The sequence below is a fragment of the Chelmon rostratus genome, chromosome 15 (assembly GCF_017976325.1).
Source record: "Chelmon rostratus isolate fCheRos1 chromosome 15, fCheRos1.pri, whole genome shotgun sequence".
NCBI classification, from domain to species: Eukaryota; Metazoa; Chordata; class Actinopteri; order Chaetodontiformes; family Chaetodontidae; genus Chelmon; species Chelmon rostratus.
In genome coordinates, this window is record NC_055672.1 from 14,556,885 (window position 1) to 14,582,717 (window position 25,833).

The window sequence follows — 25,833 nt, forward strand, 5'->3', positions numbered from 1 at the left end:
GATTAGGTTTTTACAGGCAACACGACCGAGGAAAAAACACTCGCCTTCCACCGCCGCGACAAACATAATTAAATTGTACAGCTACACGAATACTTCGGTAACTGCTGTTATTTTTAGGAATGGCGCGCCCGACAAGTTAGTATCGCGAGTTTAGCTCGTTCGCGGGAATCAGGCTGCTACTTCCCGGGAACAGAACCGTTTCAATTTAGCTAACGCTAACTGTTAAACCCGTACTATCAAAGCCGTAAAGTTACGTCTTTGCCTAGCGTCATACTAACTTTCCTTCGACTCTAGACTAACATCGGTTTTCAGGTAACTGGTAGCTTACAGTTCTATTTACATTACAGTCCTCAGCGCCAGAAATGTATGGAAGCTAATGTTAGCTAGCTCGCTAGTTAACTGTTAGTCAACAGCTGATAACTATCGGCATTCATCCAGAAAGAAAGAAATGACTGCGGAGCAGAGGACAAGCTGGATACTGACAGGCGCCACAGTCGCTTGTGTCACAGCTCTTTATGTGCCCTGCGTGCAGAGGACTGTACCCGGCGGAGACTCAGGTTGGTGCTAGCTAGCTAGCTAACGCTCCTCTGATCATGTGGCTTTGTTGACTTGCCAGGCAGCCAATCGTAGCGGCTGCAGCTGAGCTGGTGCTGTCCGCGGTGCTGCTGGTAATGTTACAGGTACACCAGCATGAAAAACCCGAACTTGTGCACACAAAGCTTGCTTAGGAACAGCATATCTGAATACTAATATATTGATTTTAAAATGCACGAACCGATTGACTTAAGAAATCTAAGACATATACACACAGTTCACACACCAGTACCGGTTTGCACAGTCTACCCCACGCTAATGATTGAATGTTGAAGGCAGAAATAATTGCAAATACATTGAAGATAATGCCTTCTGGACGGACATCTCTGGCATTCAAGGGATTCTTTGTGAGCATTCTTTGTGTAAAATATCCTCATTCTACGAGATTTAAATATTATTCAAGTTCTACCAACGTTTGGACATAAACTACTGTGTTGTCTCTGTTGTTTATATCCTTTTACTGTGTTTTTCTGTCCTGGTTCGACAATTTAGGTTTATTTAATCTATTCTACAAATGAGTTTTGAAATGTTCTTGAAAGTTGACTGCAGCGTGTGTGTTATTTCTGTGTAGATAATGCTTTTAGAATGATTTCAGTGTTATTTTTGACACTAGAAAGGATGGTTTCTTTGACATCTAAAAGTCTTTTAATGAGATTCTAGTGTCATAATCAAAAACTGATTTGACCCAATGGATTAATATGAGTTTATACTATGATTGTTACCACAGTATTAATTTTGTCTGTTTGACCCACCTCTAATTTCAGTCGGCTGCACTGTTTCTCACAAATACATTTTCTGCAGAAGCCACAAAGAGAAAAAAATAGTAGAACATTATTTATTTTACTGACTGCACTACTATTGTTGGTAATATAGACACCATTTGAAATGACAAAGTACTGTTGACAACCCCTGACTTATAAAATAATATGGCTTGTTTGTTTGAATTGAATATTGTGTGTGTGCATAAATTTGATTTGCACTCTTCTGTAATGAGGCTTAACAGTGGACCCAGATGTGCTTCGCTCAGCACCTTCCTATGTTGTAGGCCCATGTGTTTTCCAACATTCTCGCAATGCAGTTTATGAAGAACTGCCTTGCACAATTACAGACAGTGTTTAGAAGTGATAGCTAGGTTACAAACTTGTAAATGTGGACTTTAGGGCATGAAGTCTCTGCTTGTTAGGTTTGCGCTGCTCTGGCATACAAGCTGCTGTGGAGGGGAATGCACATTTTGCAAAATGAAAGCATATGAAAAGCTGGGCCAGATATGAGTGAGCAGAGACGAGCAGAGAGCAGGCAATTGGAGCGCTGAGTAGCCCGGCTGGTTGTGCTGCTGTCTAGCGAACGGGGCCTTTGAAAAAATGGCCAGCCCCTTCTCCACAGTGTTTAGGGACGGTGCAGGATGCCCGCTCTGATAGTGCCAGCTGAACACCCTTCCGAATTCTCCAGGTCTCCGTCTCTGTGTCCTAATCTCTTTAGGTGTGATGTGCCCTGGAGAGGCTTGAGCACAGCCCTGCGGGTACGCTGTTGTCTAGGAATGTGGAGTGTGGAAATGATGGGGATTATGGGAAGACTGGTGTGGGTGCCCATGCTCCACTATCACAAAGACTCTTGGCACCCATGCTGCTACCCCGTTGAGTCAATATTTTCCCTTTTTAGTATTGGGGCTGCAGAACTGCATCTCTGTGGCACTGAGATGGATGTTTTGGCTCAATATTAGTTTGAGTTTTTCTGTGCTGAATGGTGTAAAAGTGTGCCACTACTGTGGGAAAATGAGTGAAATTGAGAAACCGATGAGGGATGAGAAAGTGTGATGTAAAATGATGGCAGTTATAGCTGGCGGCTCATGCCAGGTGAAATGGAGCTGTGAAAACATTTAAGCTGTGCAGGTGGAGGAGTTCTGACTTCATGGTCCATTAGACTGATAAGAGTTAGGGCTCCTCATGTGGCAGAAATTTAGGCATAATAATTCACTGTATCGGCAAGGTTGCAAAATACGCGATGCAGGCAATGGCATCTGAAATTCAGCTGTTCTGTTCTATAATGATGGGTGCTGCATTGGGGCTCATGTTCTTGCTTTTCAAATGTTTTGTTGAAAATGTAAAAATACTTGCAGATGCTTTGAGGAAAAATAGACAGCTATACTGTGTTGCTGTTTTTAATGTCGAAAAAATGATTTAAATAACCCTTATACCTTTTTTATATAATTTGTTCCTTAGGCTTTATCTATGAATCTACCAGGCATCCTACATAGCTGATATGTAGATGAAGTGATAGACTGAGGAAACAAGGCCACTGTTTTGTTGGCTGGAATAGATGACTACCCATCTTGTACCAGTAGAGGGAGCTGTCTTGAACGCAAACATTTATCAATGTCATTTAATCTGAACCAAATTTCAATTTTCATGAGTGGGAGATGCAAACATTGGGTGAGAAATCAGTATAATTTGAAACGCTCTGGGTGTATTCTGGCACAAATGGGTTTGTGCCCAGATACATTAAAGCTTCCTCAAATAGCTTTTAGGGGTTTTCTTTTCACTTTGTGCCGCGCCTCACACAGAGCTTGTCAAAAAATTGTGCAACCGGCTCTTATTTTTACAGCTTACCTCATTCTGTGACTGTCACCAACGTTGCCTTTCTGTTTGTGCCCAACGGACTAAACGAGACATTGAGACACTGGGAGTGTGGGAGCAGCAGAGAGGCACGTAGAGCGGCAGAAGAAAGAGGAAAGGAAAGAACCCCGATGCACAGGGAGGATGGGACTGGGAGCATTATTCTCAGATCAGCATATGTGTGTCTTTGTGTGACAGGGCATTGGAGAGGGAGTCTAATGGTTTGTGTGTGTGCGTGTGTTTATATCGGTGTGTATGTGCTGGAGGAAGGGAGGGAGGCATCAGGGGAGAAGCGAGAGATGAAGAGAATGAGCGTGCCGCTTAGGAAATGTCACACTGGGAAGATTTGTAGGTTTTGATCCTGGCAAATTAATGCAAAACCCCAGTGCAAGTATTTGATTTGGGAAAACTTTGGGAGCAGACTTGTCTCTTAATAATAATTATTGGGTTTACATTAATTTCCTCCCCTATTCTCTTCCACAGGAGAGCTGATCACCACTGCTTGTGAGCTGGGGGTAAGTATTAGCTGTATTGTTTAATCAATTCACTCATTAACTCTTATAAGCATTAAGGAAGTTTAATTAAGCATGGGCAGAAAGCAGATTAATTTACTTTCAGTCCACAGGTTTTTCCCCTTCTTTTCTATACACTTATTTTACTAAGTTGCAAGTAGAGAATGCTATAATTTGCAACCCGTTTTTCAAATCCAATTAAAGTCAATGGTAAGGCGATGGCTTTTGTAGGCTTTGCCTTATGTACGGTATAAGGCTTATTATATCCACCCCTCTTTTTTTGTGTGTGTGTAAGCCGCGAAGAATGAACTAAATCGGGTTAACAGTTATAATAAGTTTTATTATTTAATAAAGTTTATTACGCCGCTGTGATCCTTTTAGGGAGGCTGTGTCGGTGTCACTATGCCAGTAATCCTGCCGTTAGTGCTGCAGTCCGTGTGGCCTGCCTGTCTGCCTTTCAGGCCTCCCCAGGGCCTTGCAGACCGTCCCTGGGCCCCAGGCTGCTGGCCCCCCCTTCTGATCCCCAGAGCTCCAGAGTTCTGCTTCCCCATGCTCCCTGTGGCCTTTGTCCCTCAGCTGTCCTTTGGCTGCACGTCTGTCCACTCCTGTCAGCCACTCAGCCATTCCTCCACATGCTCTAAACTGATGCTCATTTTGGTGGAGTTACCTACCTGTGTGACGCTTCAACAAACTGCCTTCTGAGTTGCTATCTTTTTTCTTTCATTTTTCTACATTACTTCTTCTCTTTTACTCCTTGACTTACGACCTACATGCTCTATCCCCAACTCATCCCTCTGAATTTGGATGAAGTTGTGTCCATGTTCTAACATAACCAAGGAGCCTTTGCTGTGTTTGAGGTGACTGGCGAGGTAGTCACACTCTCACCTTTCAGCTCTATGTTCATTCCAAGAGCTGCCCCCTTCTTGCTGCCTGCGTGGCTTGTGTTATCAGTGCCAGGGAATGAGTCTGTGTTTAATGACTGAGCCCTTATCTGGGTGGAGGAGACTTAGCGGCTAATTGCTGTGATTGCTGAGATCCCCCAGGCGAGAATGACTGCGGCTCGGAGGTGGTTTGGGGCTGGGGCTGGCGAGCACCACGTGCTCTACCACAGGCTCCAGGGAGCTGTACTGTCCTTGGGAAGAGGCCAGAGGAAAAGAAGTGAGAAGAGGGAGGAAGAGAGGGAGATGAGGGCTCTGGTATCATAGCAGAGTCAGTTTGCGGTCATGCCAGGTGGGGTGTGTCTACCTCTTCTCCATTACTGCAGCTCTCCAGCACACCCACCTAATGAGGGCAGACGAGCAACTAGATTCTAGATACTGCTGCTCCTCAACACCATCTGCTTCACTTTTGTTTGGTGGTTACCTGCTAAATTCTCAATCTAGATTTGTAGTCTTACTTTTATCTCTAGCACATCATCTTACGGCCCGCTGTCCACTCAAGCTCATCCTGCATGAAGCATTACCTTGTGTATGTGCTGTTCTCTTGAAGCTGTGAATCTATCTCTCATTGCTCCTCTACATTTGGATTTCATACTTCGTCTGTCATTTTGTTTTCAGGTGGCCCATCCTCCAGGATATCCTCTCTTCACCTTAGTGGCTCGCCTGGCTATGTGTCTTCTGCCCTCGCTCACTCCGGCCCACAGCGTCAACCTGATGAGTAGTCTCCTGGGGGCTGCAGCTTGTGGTGCCCTCTGCATTTCTGTCTGCAGGTAAACACATGACATATAGGATTCTAATGCCATTTTCCACAATTGGTTGATGTGTTTGCAGTATTCCTCTGCTCTGTGACTACTGTGCTCTGATTTTAAGGAATGTGCTTTAGTAAAAATAATGCCCTGTCTAGGCATTTTTAGTCTAGCTCTCTCTCATAGTCGGCATCTCCACAAGATGCGATGTCACACAGTTGTGCTTGTATGTCCATGTCTCAAACTTAGATTTCAGGAAAGAACAGAGAAGCTTTCCCCTTTCAGCAGAGGAATCTGACACCAGGCTTCTACTGACAAACTCTGCACATGCATCAATCTGTATAGTAAAAGCCAAACATCCCAGGGAAGTAACAATAAAAAGACGACATTTTTTGAGTGGAGGGGGTCTTAAAACATTCCCCTACTGATTTTTTGCATCTTAATGCGTCTGGAACAGAGAGCGGTATTTTTGGGTCCTGACAGACTGGCAGTGTCGTCCCTGATCCTCTGTTCAGTATTCAGGAGCAGAGCCCAGCCGCCCTCCTCCCTCCCACCACCCTGCCCTGCCTGTTTACCCATCAGCCACCCGTTGTGAGTGTGCGTGTGTATGTATATCACAATTATCGTGCCCTCCAACCCCCACCCTGACGTCCCTGTTCTCCTGCCTCCCCACTGCCCAGCATGCTCCCAATCCTGACATGGCACGATTTCTTATCTCCCCCTTCTTGCCTCCTGGGTCTGAGAGGGACGGGATCACTAACTCCGCTCCTCCCTCTCCCCTCTCTTTAACCATCTCTCCCCTCGCTCAGTCATGAGCACAGTTTACGGTCTCTGCATTGCTATCTACCACCCTGCAGTTTCGCCTGCTGCTGACCCTGTCATGTCAGGAGTATTTTACCCCTTCCCTCTTTGTGTGTGATTATCTCCCATGGTTGGCCGGACTACCTTACATCACCCTTTTGCTGATCTTAGTAATTTCCCACATTGCATTGTTGGTGGCAGCTTAGTGTCAACATTTTTCCTTTTTGTCACTGTTTATGCATACTGGGGCATTTCCAAGCATGTCATATACTTCTGATTTACTCTTTCACAATAAGAATTGTTGAATATGATGTAATTTGTTCCTGCCGTACACCTTGGCAGGCTGTGAGGACCCAGTGATAGTTGGGAGAAAGCAGGTGAAAATAAAGTTGAGCATGCTCCCAGGAGCTCAGTACTGGGCCTGCTTCCTGTGTGCTTGGCCATTGCGTGCTTGCTGGCAGGTGGTCCAGAGCAGGTTAGGGTACAGGGTCATCCCTGCTGCAGTAGGGCATGGACAGGGGAGGAAGTGCTCCCCAGGGGACTGGCCCTAAGCCCAGACTGCATCAGCCTTAGACCCTGCCCCGCCTTTCTGCTTCTCAGAGGTGAATCCAAACCTGCCAGCTTCAACCACTCTGCTCAGGCCAGGGCAGTGGAGAAGGAAAGAATAAAAGGAGGATCAAAAGAAAGATAAGGAACACAATGCTACTTTGAAGCTTTCTGGATTTGTATCACTGCTGTCCACCTAGTCGCAATGCATTTGATGAGTTACCAGTGAGTTGGACGATTGGATTCAGCTCTTGGCCAGAGATTTGCAAACTGTTATTTTGAGGCCAGAAAATAGCCATGCAGGCTGGGCGATATTTGGCTCACAGTGTGCATGTTAACTGTTGCACTGTTTGTAATCTCTGTGGATTTAGATCCAATTTTGGATTATGGTCAAGTAAAAAGTCATTATGAGGACCTCCAACCCCACCCACCCTCCAACAAGGGATGATGGTTAGTGAGGACTTCAGCCAGAGCACACAGTCACACCATATAAGCTCTTAAGTATGAACATATAATCTACGCTTTCAATTTGAAAAATAAGCATAAAAGGTTTTCGTCATTATCTGCTCAGGGCCTAGTTTGGGATGAGCTTGTGGCTGTGGATCAGTTGGCACACTCTGCGTGGTGAGGGGTTACTGGAGAGGGCAAAAGATGAGGAGACTGAAAGGGGGAGATGGTCTCTGGATGGTCAAGACCTCTTTCTCATTTCTGGCACGGAAGGCATTGGGTGCTTCGACCTTACCAAGAACACTGGCATAGATGTCATGCCACATCGCTGCGGGGGATTCCCTGGCCAGGTCTTTCCGTCAGATGAAATGCCAAAACAGACCAGTTGACACCCGTTCATACCTGCTCTGACCTTGCAGTAACAGTTTGCTGTTTCTTTTTCCAACATAATTAAGTTCTGAAATGTCTTCTGTTGTTTTTGTCTCTTTGAGGCCCTCATAAACTTTTTCACTGCTCTTATGTTTAGGTTTGCTTCAGCTGAGAAGTAGACTTTCCCACCAAACAAATCATTGCTTTGTGTGATTATTTTCAGATGGCAAAATATATTGAAGTTAATACGGGTACTTGAAGGCAGTTTCTCTCAAATAGTAAATTGTAAGACCTTGAAATTCATCTGGAGTATACCCAACATGGCAAGCCTTTGATGTATCAATTTAAATTAGTCGGCCAGATTGCCGTGTTTAATGTGGGGGAATGTAAGTTGATAGGCTTGGAAGCCACTTCTCTCTCTTGCATAAGTTTAAATGTAGCACTTAGCCTCCCTTTGATTTGTCAATTACAGTTCTCTTGGCTTGATCATATGGTTTGATGGCCAAATTGCATGTCTTGTTATGTTTTCACACCATGGCCTGACAAGCCTTTGAGGATGGTGGACGTAAGGATAATTACTATCGATTGCACTTGAAGGTTCACAGAAAGAAACGCTTGGTCTGTGGAATGCTAAAGGCCTCAGCCATGAGTCTCTGGAGGAATGCACCCTTCATAGCGGGATAATCCAGACAGCTCGGTATTCTGTGCTCTCTCGTTTCACAGTTTATCTGCTAAAGCTGCTCTGAATCTCTGCTACCTGGGAGGAATCTCTCTCCATTTCCGAGCTTATCCTGAGAAACCGGGAGCAGACACGTTAGTGTGCTGACAGCCATCGGAGCAGAAAAACAACCTCGCAACGCTCAGTCATCAGCACTTTTTGTTTGATCACATGATTACATAACAGGACTGTTGAGGCACACCAAACGTGTCTGGCTTCCCCTTTCCCTGGCGGCCCTCGAAATAAAATGCACACCTGCGAGAGGCTCCCCCGCCAAGAGCTGGCCCATGTGGCACAGCTGATACCTCAGTGGACCGGAGGGTGGGCATGGTGCCATCCCCTGCCTTGTGCTGCGTCCCCAGCTCCTTATAAGGACCTCCACCATATGGCCCTGATGGCGCTTTCCCTCCTTGCTCAGGTGGGTTGTTTTTCACTAGGGTGGGGTTGCATGTGTCTTGTTGGGGTCATGTCGGGAGCAGCGTGTGAGTATTGCAGTTTTGCTAGTTTTGTTTTTCCAGAGATCTTGAGTTGTGGCATCTTGGAAACAGCTGAACAGAGTTGTTTTGTTGGATAATGTTCTCACCTCTCCCTGTAGGTGGCAAGACTGCCTCACCCTCTCACGGCTGCTACAGTCGGATAAAATCTTCGTCCCAAGTGGCAGTAGAGAATGCACCCATACCAGTTTTCCTCTGAAATGAAAAAGACAATTTTAGGTTTGTCTATTTAAAAGGCCCCAATCTCTGGACCTTTTGTTCAATTTCTGCAGTATCTCATCCGTCATATTGTAGTCCAACAGACCTCCTTTACTCCCCCCATCCTCAGCATGACCAATGGTTCCCCCAGGACTCATCCTCTAATACAGTTAAACAGATGTCTAATGAAGATGTTATTTCCTCATTACTGGCTATGGGATGGGGATAGAGAGGAGGAGGGAGGAGGGCTAGATAGACAGCAGAATACTGTACCAGTTTAATATTCCTTTCGCCCGTGGGCTCGAGATTGTGTCTGCCTCGGACGTCAATATTACATTCCTCACCCACCACAGGCGGTCTTAATAAGGCACCAGGCACGGAGACGGATCAGACTCGGCAATTACAATTCACCCAGAATTAGTTAATGGAATCTATACAGCAACATTTATGTATCACTGGTGTGTGCCTAATGACTTTGTTGGAAAAAGCGGCAATAAAAATGGCATTCAGTGAATTGCATAAACACAGGATTTTTGTAAATTGTTTTTTTTTTCCCTCTTCCTGTAATTTTTGTGTGTTGGGTGGAGATTAAGATGGCATTCTGGGAGAAATTGTCATGTCAGTGGCTGCATTGTTTGAGCAGAATTGTGGTGATTAATTTTACACGCACTTGGAGCACTGGAGCGCTCTCCTGGAGGAGGGGCGTCTGAGCGGCAGAGCCGGGACCCTTATTTACCCTCCTCTCTGTTTGAGCAGACAGCCTCCTCTATGCACACTGGATGAGGCAGGAATGACAGGGAAGTGCCGGGTTTGGTGACTGGCTAAAAATAAGGCTGCAGCAAAATACATGTATACATACATGTAAGATAATCAGTGCAATTAAGTATGTTGTACCATTATGCTATGCACACGTAAAATAAAATCATTAATAACAACATATATTGTCTTTAGTTACAATTTGCGTGAAATCATTCATTTAAAGGGGCGCTCCAGGAGTTTAGTATTGCTCTTCCATAAAGTTAAGGGGACATTCAAGAGACAAATAAAAAAAAGATATCCTGGCCTTTAACATCAAGTACAAGTCAAAAGTCTGAATCCTACATTTCCTGTAATGCAACTCAATAGCATCTTTGATGCCTGGTAAATGTTCTGTTTCATGCAGTATACATGCAAATGGGGCAAACTATGTTGTAATAACATGCCTTGAACTCCCCCTGAACTGTGACCCTCCTCCTCATACAATCGGTGCAGTTCATAGTGTGAACTTTGAAGTAAAAGGGAAAAGTACGCGATTTGGAAAAGGTGCCAAGACTTTGTATGAATTTTGTAAAACTATAACACAAAATGAACCTATTATAATGATACAATTCCAGTGAGAATGATAAATAAATGATAACACTGAGCTATTGCTCAGCCCTAATCCATACATTGACTGGCTTTAAAACCATCTGTAGAAGATTATTTGATTTCCTGACACATTCATAACTCATCATCATTTAAAAGCTTCAATTTGTATATCCATTGCTACTGGGCTTTGAAATGTCAAAGCAGTGCATCAGACACTTACCGCTGTCATATAATAGCTACTAAGCACCCAGCCTGGTGTCCTGGCCAGAGGAGAGCCCTGGGGTGTCAGCGAGGGCCAGCTGGAAACCTCGGCCTCGGCCCGAGCAGGCCACCTCCTCTCTCGGGCTCACTACCCTCTTCAGGAATGTGTGATTCTTTTCCAGAGCTGCTTCCCCAAACCACCACTCGGTTAGAGAACAGTGCAGCGCTGATCCGCGATGGCACAGCTGTGGTATTGTCTGTTCCCCGGGGTGGTGTGTGACAGTGGCTCCCTTGGCCAGCTCCATTGTGAAGCCTTATTCAGTTCAGAGTGCTGGTGTAGGCTTTTTGTGTGCCGTTATTTAGCACAGACGACTGCTGCTGGCACGTCTCTGGCCCGTACTGTAGAACTGAGGGGGTAAATGAGGCAGGTCCCATTTTGACACTTCAAAGTGATTTTGCTGAGCTTTTGTTGTGTCCTTGAAGGGGACATTGCTTAACAGAGCCTGTGGTATCATTGTCATTTATTGTTATTTACCTTTGATCTTTCCATTTGAATGTGATTTATCTTTTATTTAATATTTCCTCATTTTTCCTATTTTCTCATTTTCTTGTATTTATGCATAATTTTTAGCAAAAAATAGTTGAGTTATTGATAACTTTCTTTTCTTACATTAGTTCCAAGTTTGTGCTTTATTCCGGTCTTTATGCATAATATTTGTCATTCAGTTAATTACCCAAGTGATGACACAGACATTTTGGCAGGGTGGATCAGTTCAGGGTAGAATAGTCTCGTTGTCAGCCGTGTTATTCTCCTGCCACGTCTCAACCAGGCCATTGTCACTGAGCCACAACATTTCAGCACAGCAGCATCCTGCACCGCATTGAGTCGCGATAACAGGGAACATGGCCACATTGGTGTCAGAATATGTCCTGCTTTATCTGCGCGCCCTGGGAGCAGCCAGCCTGGAGAATGAGCTGTAGAGAGGCTGAGAATGCTGACTGGGACCCAGGTGGTCCCGCGCAGACAGACAGGTCATTTACAGCCCGCACTGTACACACAACACTGGGCTCTCACGGACTGACAAGCTCTAACAGAGAGATTTGTCAGGCACTCAGGGAGAATAAAGAAGTTGAAGAACAGGAGTGTGTGCATGTTTGTGTGTGTCTCTCTCTGAAGATGTGACGAGTGCTGCCTGGCTATCAGGCGAGCCTTCAGAGACAGGAACGCCTCCGTCTGTGTAATAACCTTGCCCGTGGACCCCCACGACTGTTCTGCACCCAGTGGTACCCCAATATCAACCCCCCTGCTAGGTGTATGAGCTGTGAGTTAATTGTCATGCAGGGAGGTAAAATTATGGGTGCGGGGGGTCTCTGCACCTCAAAAGCCCCCCCCACCACCCATCCTTCCTCATCCTTCAAGTTACAACTAATTCCTGGAGCGGTGCAGCAAGAAAGACGCTGCTATCTCTTATTAAGACCCACTCCTAGACGCTCCATCAACACAGTCCACCCCCCACCCCCATTTAAGTGCACACACACACACACACACACACACACATATATCCATGCTCATTCACCAAGCTCGCCTTACAGTGAACACTGAGGAAAAATAGTGGAGAGAAGGAGAGAGAAAACCCAAGAAAAAAAGGGGAAGTAGTCAGCAAGCAGAGTTTTTTTCCCTACCATCCTCTCGCTCTCCCTCTCCTTTTTTTCCTGATTTACCGCGCTTTCCTCAGAAAGCTCCATTGTTCCCCTAGCCTAAGTCTCATCAGGCCTTTTGTGGCTGACTATCACAGCGGCAGGCAGAGAGCTGGAAATGTATAAATGGTATCATGCCTTGTGATTAATGGCGGTGCTTATGAGTCAGGTCTGATAACGGGCCTGCTCTCTACTCAATTTCAGATACCGTTAATGGAATCTGTCTTCTGCGATTGTAATGTGAGAGCGCCTAATTTGCTATGGAGCTTGAAGCTGTCACCGGCAAGGGATTGTGGGGTCATAAGGGACCTGGCAGCCGTTTGGCCTGCAGCTTGTATCTGCGGTGCTGAATAGAGCAGCTCTCTGCCTGTCAGTTAGCTGATAGGCTGATGAGGACTCTAAGCCACTCCACACAATGGCGGAAAGGGCCATACTGCCTGACTTCCCTAATTGTCGAGCCTGCTCATATTTCAGAGCCAGCATGCCGGGGACTGGGCTGCGTTTTTTTTTTCTTTTCTCTCTTTTCCCCCCTCTCTCTTCTTGAACTTTTTTCTTCCTTTTTCTTTATTTCATCCTTTATCCCGCACACTGTCTCACCCCTTTAACGCACACTTCTCTGCACTATTTTTCTTTTCTTTCCCCTCTCCCCATCATTTGCGCCTCCCCCCTCTGTCTCTCATTTTAGTAAGTGGTGGGTCTTAGCGTATGACAGATTATCCCAAGTTTGCTTCAATTACCGCAAAGGAGATGGAGACAGTACAGGAGAGGAGGAAGGGAAAACTTTTGTGCACACATTATATTTAAGAAGCTGAGGATAAAGTGCTATCTCTACCACGGTGGTTTCTGTGCCAGTCTGCTCGAGATCAACCGGCTGCTGGGGAGGGACTTCTCATGATATGTGAATGGCCCAATTCACTGTGTGTTTTTCAAGGTCTTGTCCGAGAAGCAAACTTGGGTCGAAGGAAGATTATAATGGGTCCTCAAATTAGTCTGGATAAAGTGGTGGCTTTTTTTTGACTGCAAAATTTTAATTTTGTGTGAAGCTGCTGACTTTGTTGTTTTGCCTTTTTTGCGTCAGTGCAGTGCAACTTAGGTCAAATGAAACACTGGAAGAAGCACACAAAGTTCTGTACCCATGAAAACTGAATAAAAGCAAGGATTAAGGCTAAGATAGGTGTATTTGGATATTTTAAGATATGTTTTCAGATTAATTTCTGTCCAAAAATGTTCGATGATTGCCCCCGTGAAAAAACGAAATGTCATCAAAGAGGAATGAAGGCCTCTCCTCCCTCACTGTCAGGTTGGCGGGTCCTGGTCCTGGTGCAGTACTGGCTGGGGGGCTGTTCGCTGTGTCCAGGCTGAGTTGGCAGTGGTCCATGGTGGCGGAGGTCTTCACCCTCAACAACCTTTTTGTTGGTCTTCTCTTCTTCTTGACTGCCAGCTTCCACTGTGCTGAAAACGGCACCCGGAGAGGGAAGGTAACCCGGTGCAGCACACTTTCACCCTCATTAGAGGTCTATTTCCTCTGATCAATCCTTGACTTCACACTCACAGTGCTGTACTAAATGCTTGACCTTGTCAGATTGCACATTGGGGAGCGCTGTGCTGTGGCTTGGGGCTCTGTAACCAGCACACCCTGGTGCTCTATGTACTGGTCATCATTCCCTGGGTCCTCCACCGACTTTACTCTCACAAGGTAAGTTTTGGGGTCTTGTGTATAAAAACTCACATAGAAGAGATTCCAAGTACAATTCAATATAGGCAGGAAAATTGGAATATATTATACACGAATTATACACAAATTATAGATCCCATACTTTTATTTTGGCACAAGGCTTTACAGATAATGAAGCAGAAACACTTCTGCATACTTCCGTATAAACGGAAAAGGTTTGACCAAGAAAAATAAACCTAGCAGCAGTTTTTCTGACACTCCTTATTTCAAATGCAGCTTTTCTTTATCAACCAAGGATGGGTCAGGAAACCACTTGGGTTTTCTCAGAGACATCTGAGATGCTTCGACAAGTTCACAACATACTTCGAAATAGTTTAATGTTCCAGTTAGTCTTAACACTCACCTGTAAAGACAAAGGATGACTGAACATGCAGTAGGTTGAAAGAAATTATTCTTTCATCTCGGCAGGAGCTGTCTTGGCGTCGTCTTGTGTCCCTGGGAGTGTGTTTCCTCACTGGCTTTCTGCCATACGCCTACCTCCCCATCTCCTCCTACCTCAACACAGCCCGCTGGAGCTGGGGGGATCAGACCACCCTGTTGGGCCTCCTGACCCACCTGCTGAGGGCTGAATATGGCACCTTCAGTCTGGTACGTGCTGCTTGCCGACCTTACAAACCGCAGTCAGTGTATGTGTGCTCTGTTGACCTTTTTACAGTTAGCTTTAAAAAAGCCATGTGTTTTGATTTCAGACATCATAATTAACAGACAAGATGTTCAGATTGTTTTAAGTATGCAGGCGTCATAATTGACAATGGGATGACTTTTGACAGGAATGCAGATATGCTGAGTAAGAAAAGCCGGCAGTGTCATTTTTGTCTGAGGAAGCTCACCAAGCCCTCAGGTTGACCCTGATGACGTTAGTCTATAAATCATTTATTTGCTGGCATGCACCTCTCAACCTCAAACAGAAAAACTCATTAACAAGAGTGATGAAAGTTAATAGCAAAGTCAACGGCACTCAGCAGAAAAGTTTATCTTAACTGTACAACAAACAGTTGTTAAAGAAAGCAGAATCCATTGTATGAGACAGTGACCACTCCATCTCCACCTCAGCTTAACTCTTTCTCCCTTCCTGTTTTTCAACTAATATTGTCACTTTGTACTTCATATGTTCACCTTTTGCTCCTGTATTTCTCAGTTGTTTTATTATGTGGGGTTATGTATGTGTGGTTTTGTCTCACTGTGTATTTTGATTGGTGCTGCAGTAGAACCAGTTCCTCTCTGGGACAACTATAGGTCTTGAACTTTTTACCATTTGTACCAATGATATATGAATTTACTGATTTATTGTGTTCTTCTTGTGTTTGCAGGCAAAGACAGATAGCTCTGTAAACTTGACCATCATGCTAAAGTGAGTCTGCTTAGCCTTTTTGTCTTTCTTTGTTGACTAAATTATTTGCACATTAGACACACTAAACACTATTTCTAAAGTCTTTATGGTTCACTGTTTGTTCTGAGTTCATACATATTCACAGTCCCCCAGTCCGACGTCAGAAAGGTGTGGGTGGAGGGGTTTCCAAAGAGCAGCACGAGCAGTTTTGACTCCCTCTCTGGGTGTCCATACAACCTCGGTGCTCTCTCTCTACTTTGACTGTGGATTCTGAGATGGAGGAGGAAAAAAACAAAAGAGAAAAGCCTTGATCTGAAGCACAGTGAGGGCACACGTGGTTCTAGTGATGGACGACCCAACCACTTTGTGCGCTGGTTCAGGTGTTTTACACCGGTTTAACCACAGACACTGCAATCTGTCCTGAGAGTCCAGAGTAATTTCTGCAGCCCATCTCTCGCTCCCTCTCTCTTCTCTCCAGCAGCTTTTGTTCTTCCCATTCCACTCTCTCCCATCAAAGCAGAACTGAACCTGCTTAGAGGGCCAAATCGCTGTGTTCTGTTTCTCCAGCAGTTTGAAATGATCACTCAGCTCTGGTGTTTAAGCGTGACAAGCTGTGATGACAGACACTGCAATAGAGCTGGAGAAATTGTATTTTTCCACTCCAGCACCCCCACCCACCTCCTCCACCCGATTCCCTCCCTTTCTCCCCGCTGCCAGCACCACCACCGCTGCCGCCACCACCACCGCAGTCATCCCGCTCCTGGTATCTTTCTCGAGCTGACGGGATGGGGGGTGCATGTGCGTCTTAAGACCCCCCACTACCAGCCCCCCCTCTGCCAGGCACCCACCCTTTCCCATCACCCCTGCTGCTTGATGGACAAGCACACCTTCAAGATGGGGAAGAGAGGCGAACATGACAGGCATGTCGCACTGGAGACGTAAACCCACTGGAGAAGCTGACACACACACCGACAAACACACGCTCGTGAGCACATTCACACATAGTGTACATTGGGAGATACAGAGACTCAATAAGCTGTCAAATAGAGATGGGTATTAAGGAAGAGGCAGGAAACTATCTCTCTGCTCTGAGCAAGCGCTCTGTGACTGACAGGCGCTGTGAGGAGAGGATGGGGCAGCGGGGGGTGGATGACACAGTCATTCGTATCTGTCAATCCGATTGAAAGGAGGAGCGCACAGTCCAAGGAGTTTGTTTTGATAGGGGATGGAGGGCATTTAATAATTGCTGTCCTTGAGTTCACTAACAGGGAGGGTAATTGAGCTTTTCTTTGGTGTCCATCACATATGTTACATGTGTGTTTGTGTTTGTGTGCAGGGCCCAGTTGGACCACTGCCTGGCAGACCTTTCACTTCCTGCTCTGATGCTGGCGGGAATAGGCCTTCTCCTCTCGTCGTGGGACAGGTAGGATGAGCAAGGCGCCGGCGTATCAAACACCAAACTCTGTCACGCACACGCACACACATCTCAGCAACCACTTCAACCAAAATCTAATCCCCCCGGAATAAAAGACGGGGAACAAAACCACTGACAAAATGCTGATCTTAGAAAAAAAGAATACAAAAAAACACTGAGGCACCTAACTGTCAAGCTGTCGCGACGCTCCACATTCAAATCTAGAGAGGCTGATGTCTGTTTTGGATTTTCAAAAACATGTTTGTGTGTACAAGTAAATCACTGCTTGTATGTATCTGCATGTGGCAGTGTGGCGGTGTGATCCGGTAATTCATTATAGTAGTGCCTTTGCTGGGGTCTATGGGGTGGAGCTGATAAAGCAGAGCGAAGCCCAGAGGGGTCTGCAGGGCGCCGACCACCCCATGCCTCCCCTTCTCCTGAGGTACACGTAGATTAACTTGGCTGTACATACACAGACAGATGAAAACGAGCAAGGTCATTTCATAGGATGCCAAAGGGAAGCCATGCAAATAAAAATGTTCAGGGGAGCTGTTTGTAGGTAAAGAATGTTTAGTTCCTAAAAATCTGCATTTATTTTTTACCCATTGTGCATAATGTGCAGAAAAATCCCAAATAAAAACAGTATGTGTTACTGTAGTCTCCAGTCAGACTAACCCATCAGATCAATGTGTTGGCAAGAAAACCAAAAGTCATTTTCTATGTCTTGAAAGTGTCTCTTCAGGTTCAGATGATGATTTGTTATTGCCATAAGGGTAACATGTTTTCTTTTTAGTGTATAAGTACATTTTACAGCTGTACTGTAATGAGTTTGTGATTCAGCGGTTGGCAGCAGCTCATTATGACTCAGTCTGCATTAGAAAATCAATCATGCACCTCTTAGCTGGCTGGCGTATGCATTTGCTCTCAGGCTTGTGATCTCCATCCCTGCATTAATATTTTTACGGACTTCTTCAAAACAAGTATATTTTTACAGAGTAAACAGACAAAATAATACAACAGTCTAGATATATGGAAATGGCAGACCAGCAGTATATAGAGCAATATTCATGAAGTGCTAATGAAAATGAGTGTTTGTATACCGAGTAACCAGTGGGCTGTCCTACCCTAGGACATGTCGCTCAGTGTCCTGGCTGTTGAGCATCATGCTGGTGGTCTACTCGCTCTTTTTTGCGTGGAGAGCCAACCTGGACATCAGTAGACCCCTACTGCTGGGAGTGGTAAGCTATGAGACTTTAACTCATTTTCACACCCTGTTTCTTAGCCAAAGAGTTTCTAGTGTTTTCCTTCACCTGCAGTGGTCTGAAAAGTTGAGTTATAATTCCAATTAAATTTTCAATAAAGGAGAAATTTCTACAGACAGTACACACATCCTGAAATTAAAAAAAAAACTACAGGAAACACTGTGTGCGTGTGCGTGTGCGTGCGTGTGTGTGTGCGCGTGCGTGTGTGTGCGTGTGTGTGCGTGTGTGTGTGTGTGTCTGTGTGTGTGTGTGCGCGCCTCCTGCAGGTTGAGCGTTTCTGGCTGCAGAGTGATGCTGCAGTGTGTGTGCTGGCAGGCCTCGGCTTGAGCCGGACACACAGTGAGCTGGAGAGGAGGCTGGGCCGTGGGGGGTTGTGGAAGACCACAGGCTGGGTCCTCACCATATCTCTGCTGGCACATATGGTGCGCACCAATCACAAGTGAGCCTTGCACTCGGTTACAGTAACAAACTTCCTGTTGGGTGTGAGGAAAACACCAAATGCAGCCCATAAATATTAGAACAATATTGTTTTGTGTTTGTGATCGTTTGGGTGCACAACCACACATTGGGTTTCAAATGAAACAATCACTATAAGATTGAAATGCTGACTTTAACTTTAAGATTTTTTCATAGGTGTTAACATGCATTTTAGGTCAACAGTGTACAAACACTTCCTAAATACTTACAGTTCCATTTCCACTATTGGAGAGTTGTAGTTAAAAGCCCTAATTTTTTCAGGGCTGACATGAAGTTAGTTTTGTAACATCTACTTTGCAGACATTTCAAAAAACAAATTCTACAACAGCAAAGACGGTGATCACAGTACACCACTGACCTTCACACAAAACACACTAAGTTGCCTTTAAATAAGTTAAAGTGAAATAAAAAACTCCTCTCATTCTAGTTCCTTCTAAAATCCCCATGCATAAGTTTTCCCTGAGTCAACCTGATTTGTTTCTCCTCTGTGCTTCGTAGCGCAGGTCTGAACTCCACATGTCAGGTTTTTTTCTCTGCTCACCCCATGGTAGGGGCTAAAGAGAGGCACGGTTAGCACATAGATTCCACTCACAGAGCTCAGTCTGAGATGTTAGCTGTCCGAGAAGGCAGATTACACCAGCGTAGTGCTGGGGAGTGCCAGACAGCCATCACTGAGCGGCTTTGATCAAGGGGAGAGCATGGCCTGTGCTGTCAGACCCATCACACCTGTCTCCCCACGATTAGATAGGCAGCCAGAGCGCTCTGCAGAGGGGAAGGGGCGGGGGCACTGACAACTTACCCTCAGAGCACCTTGAAAGCGTACCTACATACAGAGACTCACACACACACACATTGTACACATACTTCTAAGCAGCAGTAAGGATGCACTCAAGCCACTTTTAAAATTCAGGTAAACACAACTTGTGGTTTTGATGATATTATACAGTATAATGGTGAATGTGCTCATGATCCTAGGGAGTGTGATCAGAGCAGAAACAGTGTGGTCGAGAGGTTCGGCAGGCAGCTTCTGGCCTCCATCCCAGCAGACTCAATCATCCTGACCAGAGGAGATCTACCTGGAAACTCTCTGCGCTACTTATACTACTGCCAGGGTGTACGGCCCGATGTACGTCTGGTCGACCAGGAGGTCAGAGCTGTGATTTCTCTACTGTCTTGTCTCCTTGAAGTTTAGATATTTTAAATAACTCAAGTGTAAGACTTTAGCATTATTAAGAACAGTTTAATTTCAGAATCAAACAGTATTGTATTGATTGTATTGTATTATTGCTGTTCATGTTGTATGCTGAGAAATGTTATTTATGAAACTGCTTTAGTCTCTGAGTTGTCAAGTAAGAAAGGCAAGATTCAGAAAAGGAGCATTTGTGTATTTGCAAAGCATGGAAAAGAAGAAAAGGGAAGATTTGTCTGGCAAATTAAATTAAGGGTAAAGTGGCAATGTGTATTTTTTGTGTGATAACTGACTGAAATTTATACAAGAACATAAACTACATCCTGATGTCCGGAAGTCTATTGAATGCTTTCTGAGTTGGGTATGTTGTCATCATATGCTTGCATATCTCTTCAACATCATAATCCTAAAGGGCCTTAAGACAGCATTGTAATGAAAATAGGAAGTGAAAACAAGAGCCTCCAAATTTAGACTCTAAATTAAGAAACGAAATATGGAGCTAAGCCACTGAAATAGTCGATGAATCCTTTTATTTAAGTGAATTGTACACTGAGTGGTAATTTAACTGGTAATCACACTGGAATACAAAAAACTGAACAGAGTTGGTGGTACTCTCTCTTCTTTCTAGATGATGACATACACATGGTATGTGGCCAAGCTAGCGCAGCACCACCCTGGGGTACACTTCCCTGGCCTCTGGTGGGACCCGGTCCACCCTGAGGAGACGGACACCTTCAGTCTGGAGCAGTTTCTGTCCCACAACACACAGTGAGTCAGAGAGAGAGAGAGAGAGAGAACAGAGAGCGAATAAAAGGGATGGGCTGAACAGATACATAGAAGGCTGTAAAATGGAGAGAGAGTGAATCGGGAGGGAAACAATGGTCCAAATGAACAAGTGGGTGATCTAATGAGGCAGAGATCAGTGGGATGGTCGACACAGCGGTGAGTGTAGGGAGAAGATAAGCATGTAGAACTGTTGAGGCCATAAAAGCAGTCTGATGAACTACAGAAGTCGACTAATCTACTTGATTTGGTTAAACAGTCTCTGGCGGACTCATTGCTGCTCCCTGTTCATCACTCATTCACTCCAACTGAGACCTAGAAACTGACTGGAGACCTGTTAATACCAAGCCCACCAGGGGGCAGTGTTTGCCAGGCCAACATGTCTGTCTCTCAGTGGGGCAACACTGACCTGTGGGATTAACCCTCAGGGCCTGAAGCTTTGTTGAGGAGCACAGGGCTGGAGGGAAGCTAGAAGGTGTTGGGACGGTGTAAGTGTTGGTGTTCCTGTGTGTCCCGTCATCAGCAGCTAGTTGGTGAGAAGAAAGACGGGTTGGATAATAATTGAGGATGTGAGCAAGCCTCTCTCTGCTTGTTTTTCTGCAGGAGGGATGTGTTTGCCTGCATTGGGCTTCCTGATGGGGACCCAAGCTGGGAGCGTAGTTTCTCTCGTTGGCCCCTGGGTGTGTGTGACTACCTGGTGCCAGTTCAGAGGCACTTTCACCCCGAAGAGTGGGCCCGTAGAACTCGCAACATCTACAACTGGAGCGAACCACACGACAGGTGCTTACACAAACATACAGAATCATGGACATCTCTGGACAGATACAGGTTTAAACCCTAAACATACAGTTTCCCCCTGTTCCTCCTCTTAAGTACAACCCTGATTCCAAAAAAGTTGTGACGCTGTGAAAAGCATAAATAAAAACTCACAAACAAACTGTGTTTACTGACAACCCATACTATAATATCCTTTATACAATCATGCAGTGTATGAGGTGTTGAACCTCGCTCCATCCTTGCTTGTGAACGACTGAGCCTTTCCAGGACGCCCCTTTCATACCCAATTATGATACTCTCACCTGTTACCAATCAACCTGTTTACCTGTGGAATGATCCAAACAGGTATTTTTGGAGCATTCCACAACTTTCCCAGTCTTTTGTTGCTCCTGTTATAAATTGTTAGGAAAGCATTGCTGCCATCAAACTTAGAACCAGCATATATTTACAAAAATAAATGAAGCTGATGCGGTCAAACATGAACTATACCATCTTTGTACTGATTCCAGTTGAGTGTTTGTCAAAAAGGATGAGCAAATGATCACTTTCTGCTTTATTTATACTTTACACAGCATCCCAACTTTTTTGCAATTGGGGTTATAGCTTTAAGTTTGGAAAAAAAGGTAGGTTGTAATTTCCAGGAGGCCTGCAAGAAGAATCCTTTAGCATGTTGTTTAACACAACTCATTATCTTTAGATGAAACTACAAGTATTCACACAGAAAGATAACAGTCCTCACCACGTGTTTCATCACCAACATCTCCTCGTCCGCTCGTCTCTCTGTGGTCTCCAGTCATCCCTCCGCAGACTCCACAGAGCTTCCCTCAGTGAGGTTGTCCTCTGTTCTTTATGCTGTGATCCAGCTCTTTGTGAATTCAACCAGAGCAAGACATTAGGCCCACAGCCATTTGAAATGAGACTGAAGATGAAAAATAATGAGTTTCTTATTGCATTTTGTCAATAACTGTGTCAAAAGTGGAATTAGTCAAAGCTGCATATTCTGTTGCTGTTGCCAGCAGCCCTTCATTCACTCAGATATCCACGGCTGAATACTGTGACATTATTTCCCGCACCCTCACGACAAGCGTGTCCGCCGATGCCCACAAGCCAAATATTAGCTCGGGAACCCTGCTAAAATATTCTTTTGAAGAAGAGGTCAAGTCTTTACAGTCAACAAAGTGAAAAAAGGGAGATGTGGTTTTACTCCATGTCTAATGTGCTGGCTGGTATTGTTGCTCAGTCATTTAATGTTTATGCAGCAAACATTGATGTTTAGTGTATCAAAACCTGCACTGTCGAGTGGAACAATATATTCACAGAAATAATCATTATAGTTAGTGGAACTGTGCACAAGCTAACGCCTGAAGCTGTTTAGATAAAGCAATGTTTGTTTTCTCGTGTGTGTACAGTTTCCATCCCGCATCCTGGGAGCATGTTGCTAATGAGGAGATGTGGCAAGCCAGGTACAGTAAACTTTTTATTTCCTCTTTGGAGAGATTGTATATTTCAGTGTTCGGATAAAATGCTGCGTCACGATTCATACTGGCCCGCTAGAACATCTCCATAAACCAGTCTTGTGTGGTAGAGCATCTACATGTACATTCTATTTGGTATCGGCATCTACATAAATCACTCCATTGGAGTGGTGCGTCTGAGTGTGGATCTGCATGGCTCATCCATCCAGCACTTAGCCCTGAGCCTGCGTGCTTTGTTTCAGGATGAAGACGGCTTTCTTTCTGTTTGACCTGGCAGAAAGGATGCAGGGAGAGGGGAAAGCTCGCCTCTTTGAGCTGTCTTACACTGTGAGTCTGACCTCAACAAACATGCAGCAGCGCTGTTACCATAACGGTGCAGATTTAAGTGCCGCACGAGGCAAAGTATGGCACATTCAGGGGCTTTTTTTGTTGTTTGCGGTAACATCTGCTTTTATGTATGTGTCTCTGTGTTTGTGTTTGCTGGGCAGTTGTATAAGGAGATTGTGGAGGCCCACTCAGACTACCCTCCAAACTGGGACAAGAACTTGGCACTGGCCTGCGAGAGGCTGCTCCGCTCGGGTCACCAGGGCTACAGTCCAGACAGCCTGCTGACCTGCAGCACCCAGCACTTTAGTCTCTACTTAGAGAAAGAACCCACGGATCCCCAGGCACCCGCCATACGCTCTGCCATTACTCACCTGCTCAAAGAGAGAGACAGGCTCCGCCAGAGCCGGAGGCGTGTCCCATAACAAGATCCAGAGAGACCTACGTGCAGCTGGCACACTGAGAGTGTGCCACAAGCCCAGCCCGAAGTGCAAGGCACCAGGGATAAAGTCTGAATGTGCCTCTTCTCGTGGCTTGAGAGTGGTGCTCCAGAAGGATAGAATGATGTTAAGTTAAGGTTTTTGCAAAATGGACTTGCTCAAATTGGACTTATGAGTAGAGGGTTAAGAGGAGTGCTAATGCAGAAGTACTGGTCTCACAAAGGACAGAGATCTACCACATGGCCGTGTTTCCTTTGATGAATATTTGTAGTTGGCCAGGGACAGAGCTTGACTTTGGGAAGCCTTGACTGACCCCAATCAAGCTGTGCGTGCTCCCCTTAAACTCACCCATTCGATTGCTTTATCGTCGCGTCTTGCTCTTTTTTCTCTCCTTTTCTGCTCTCACAGTTTTTAACGTGCTGATTATTTTGCCACAGCCACTGCTCTAGTTCTCTTTTTCTCACATCAGGATGGCAAGGACGAGATTGAGGGAAAACCAATTTGGGGGCAGAAATGGGGGATTAGAGCAGCTGTTTAATCTAGGACGGACTTGTGCTGTGCCACATAGTCCCCACTCCGCATAACCGGCACTACCCACCCACCCATTCACCCACTTCTCTATCCTTCCATCAGTCTATCTTAGATGGTCCTTTAAATGTTTAAAACTAATGGATTCGATGAGTGTTTTTTTTTCCTCTTTTCCTTCCTAACGGGAGGGCTGTAATCCCTCATGGATTTAAATGAAATGTGAAATGTCAGAATGCCAGGGACCCTTTTAGAGGTGTGTTTCTGTGTGCAGTGAGTGCATGCGTGTTGATTTGGGTTTGCATGTCGACGTGTGTGTGTGTGTGTGTGTGTGTGTGTGTGTGTGTGTGAACATGCTTAAATCTCCACCCAAGCCTTTTCTCTGCCCGGAACCGCATATAAACGTTGTCAATAAACAGATCACCGCACTGGAGAGAGAGAGAAGCACAAAGCCATGCAAAGTCCGGGGACGCACGTAAGACACGCAAGACCATCAGCCTCTCGGCTCCCAGGAAAATGGACTTTTAGCCCTGTGAGGGCTGCTGAAGAGACAACGTAGCGTGCAAACACAGCGAGAGGACCAGAGTCACTTGTGTTTGACATGTTCTCAGGGTCCAAAACCTCAGTTACACGCTGTTTTTGTAAATGCCGGTGCTGATGTTAATGAACCTTGTGCTATGAAATTTGTTGTGCAGAGGTCAAACCAGTGTATTGCCATAAGCTTTATGAAACACTGCTGAAGGAGCCTGCTGTTTGCGATACCACTAGAAAGCGAAGGACAGTAAGTGCATGTGTAGTTTTCACAGAATGTAATCTGACGCTCTGTTCGCAGGCCTGGTTAGCGGCTGTCAGCTGGCTGGATGATGAGATTCGACCTGCTGCAGCACAGATGGTTTGGTTTCTTCTAAAAAAAAACTGTCACTCTGCTTTCTACAGACTAAAATATTTCAATAAAGATTCTGTTTATTTTAACACATTTTGGACCCTTCTTTCAGTAGTGGACTAAACCTTTTGAGTCAATAGTATTGATCATATTTGTTTTTGTCTTTTCGTCACAATTATTTGCTGTCTCTTGTCTCAGCCTTCGTGATATTTTTTTACTTTACTTTCTTCCTATCCTCCCCTTTGTCATCCCTCTCTTGTCTCCCACCCTCTCATCCCCTCTCACCCTGTCTCTCCCTAACCCCTCTGTTCCTCTCCTCTCCCCTGTCTCTGAGAGTCAGTTGCCCACCCTAAATCAGCAAGCTGCCGAGGATTGTGGGAACCCATGGAATCGCCGTGACCAGGGATGCAGGCAGGGAGCCACGGCAACGCTGGAATGTGGGGCGTCTGAGGAGATAAGAGCTGTGAGCCTAGCCAGGGAGAGGAGGGATGCAGCGGCAGAGGAGCGATGGGGAGGGGGGGCGAGGCAGAGTGAGGAGGGTGAGACGGAAACAGGGAGAGCAGCAAGTCTGTGAATGGGGAGACAGAAACACAACACCATAAACAGCCCAGAGAGCAAGACAGAGTGAGACAGAGAAAGAGGGGCGGAGGACTTAGGGGGGCACACACTGGAGATGGGAAGCCAGCCTTATTCCTCTTTGCATTTCATTTACATCCCTGGCCGTATCGACCAATCGGATTGGGAGCAAAGCCCAGGGCTTAGGAGGGGAATAAAAAGACAAAATGCCTTTGCTGCTCTCATCCCTCCCTGATAATACCCCTTCTGTTTTTCTTTTCTCTTTTTCTCCCGTCTATAAGTAGATACTGTCCGAAATGCCAGCGGAAAAGCGACACCTCCGCTTGCTGTGTATCTCAGATAGACCGAGCGGGAGCAGGGGCTGAAAAGACAGCTTTAGCAACTGGGCCTATCTCCTCTCCTCTCCTCTCTCTGGCTGGATG

At 45.5% G+C, this 25,833-nt stretch overlaps 1 protein-coding gene across 2 annotated transcripts; it reads left to right on the forward strand.

Annotated features, from left to right (window-relative positions):
* tmem260 (transmembrane protein 260) lies at positions 1-24,889 on the forward strand. Of its 2 annotated transcripts, XM_041953915.1 has the most exons (17): positions 1-312; positions 439-557; positions 3,690-3,721; positions 5,275-5,426; positions 13,522-13,699; positions 13,804-13,917; positions 14,365-14,544; positions 15,267-15,307; positions 16,623-16,709; positions 17,830-17,938; positions 18,229-18,401; positions 19,415-19,586; positions 20,257-20,396; positions 21,015-21,191; positions 22,598-22,651; positions 22,906-22,990; positions 23,152-24,889. In XM_041953915.1, the coding sequence occupies exons 2-17, from the start codon at positions 449-451 to the stop codon at positions 23,410-23,412; spliced, it is 2,064 nt and encodes a 687-aa protein (XP_041809849.1). In that variant the 5' UTR covers positions 1-312; positions 439-448; the 3' UTR covers positions 23,413-24,889. The 2 variants fall into 2 exon arrangements, with proteins under 2 accessions (XP_041809849.1, XP_041809850.1); XM_041953916.1 differs by lacking the exons at positions 1-312; positions 439-557 and adding an exon at positions 881-941.
* Positions 24,890-25,833: the final 944 nt, after the last annotated feature.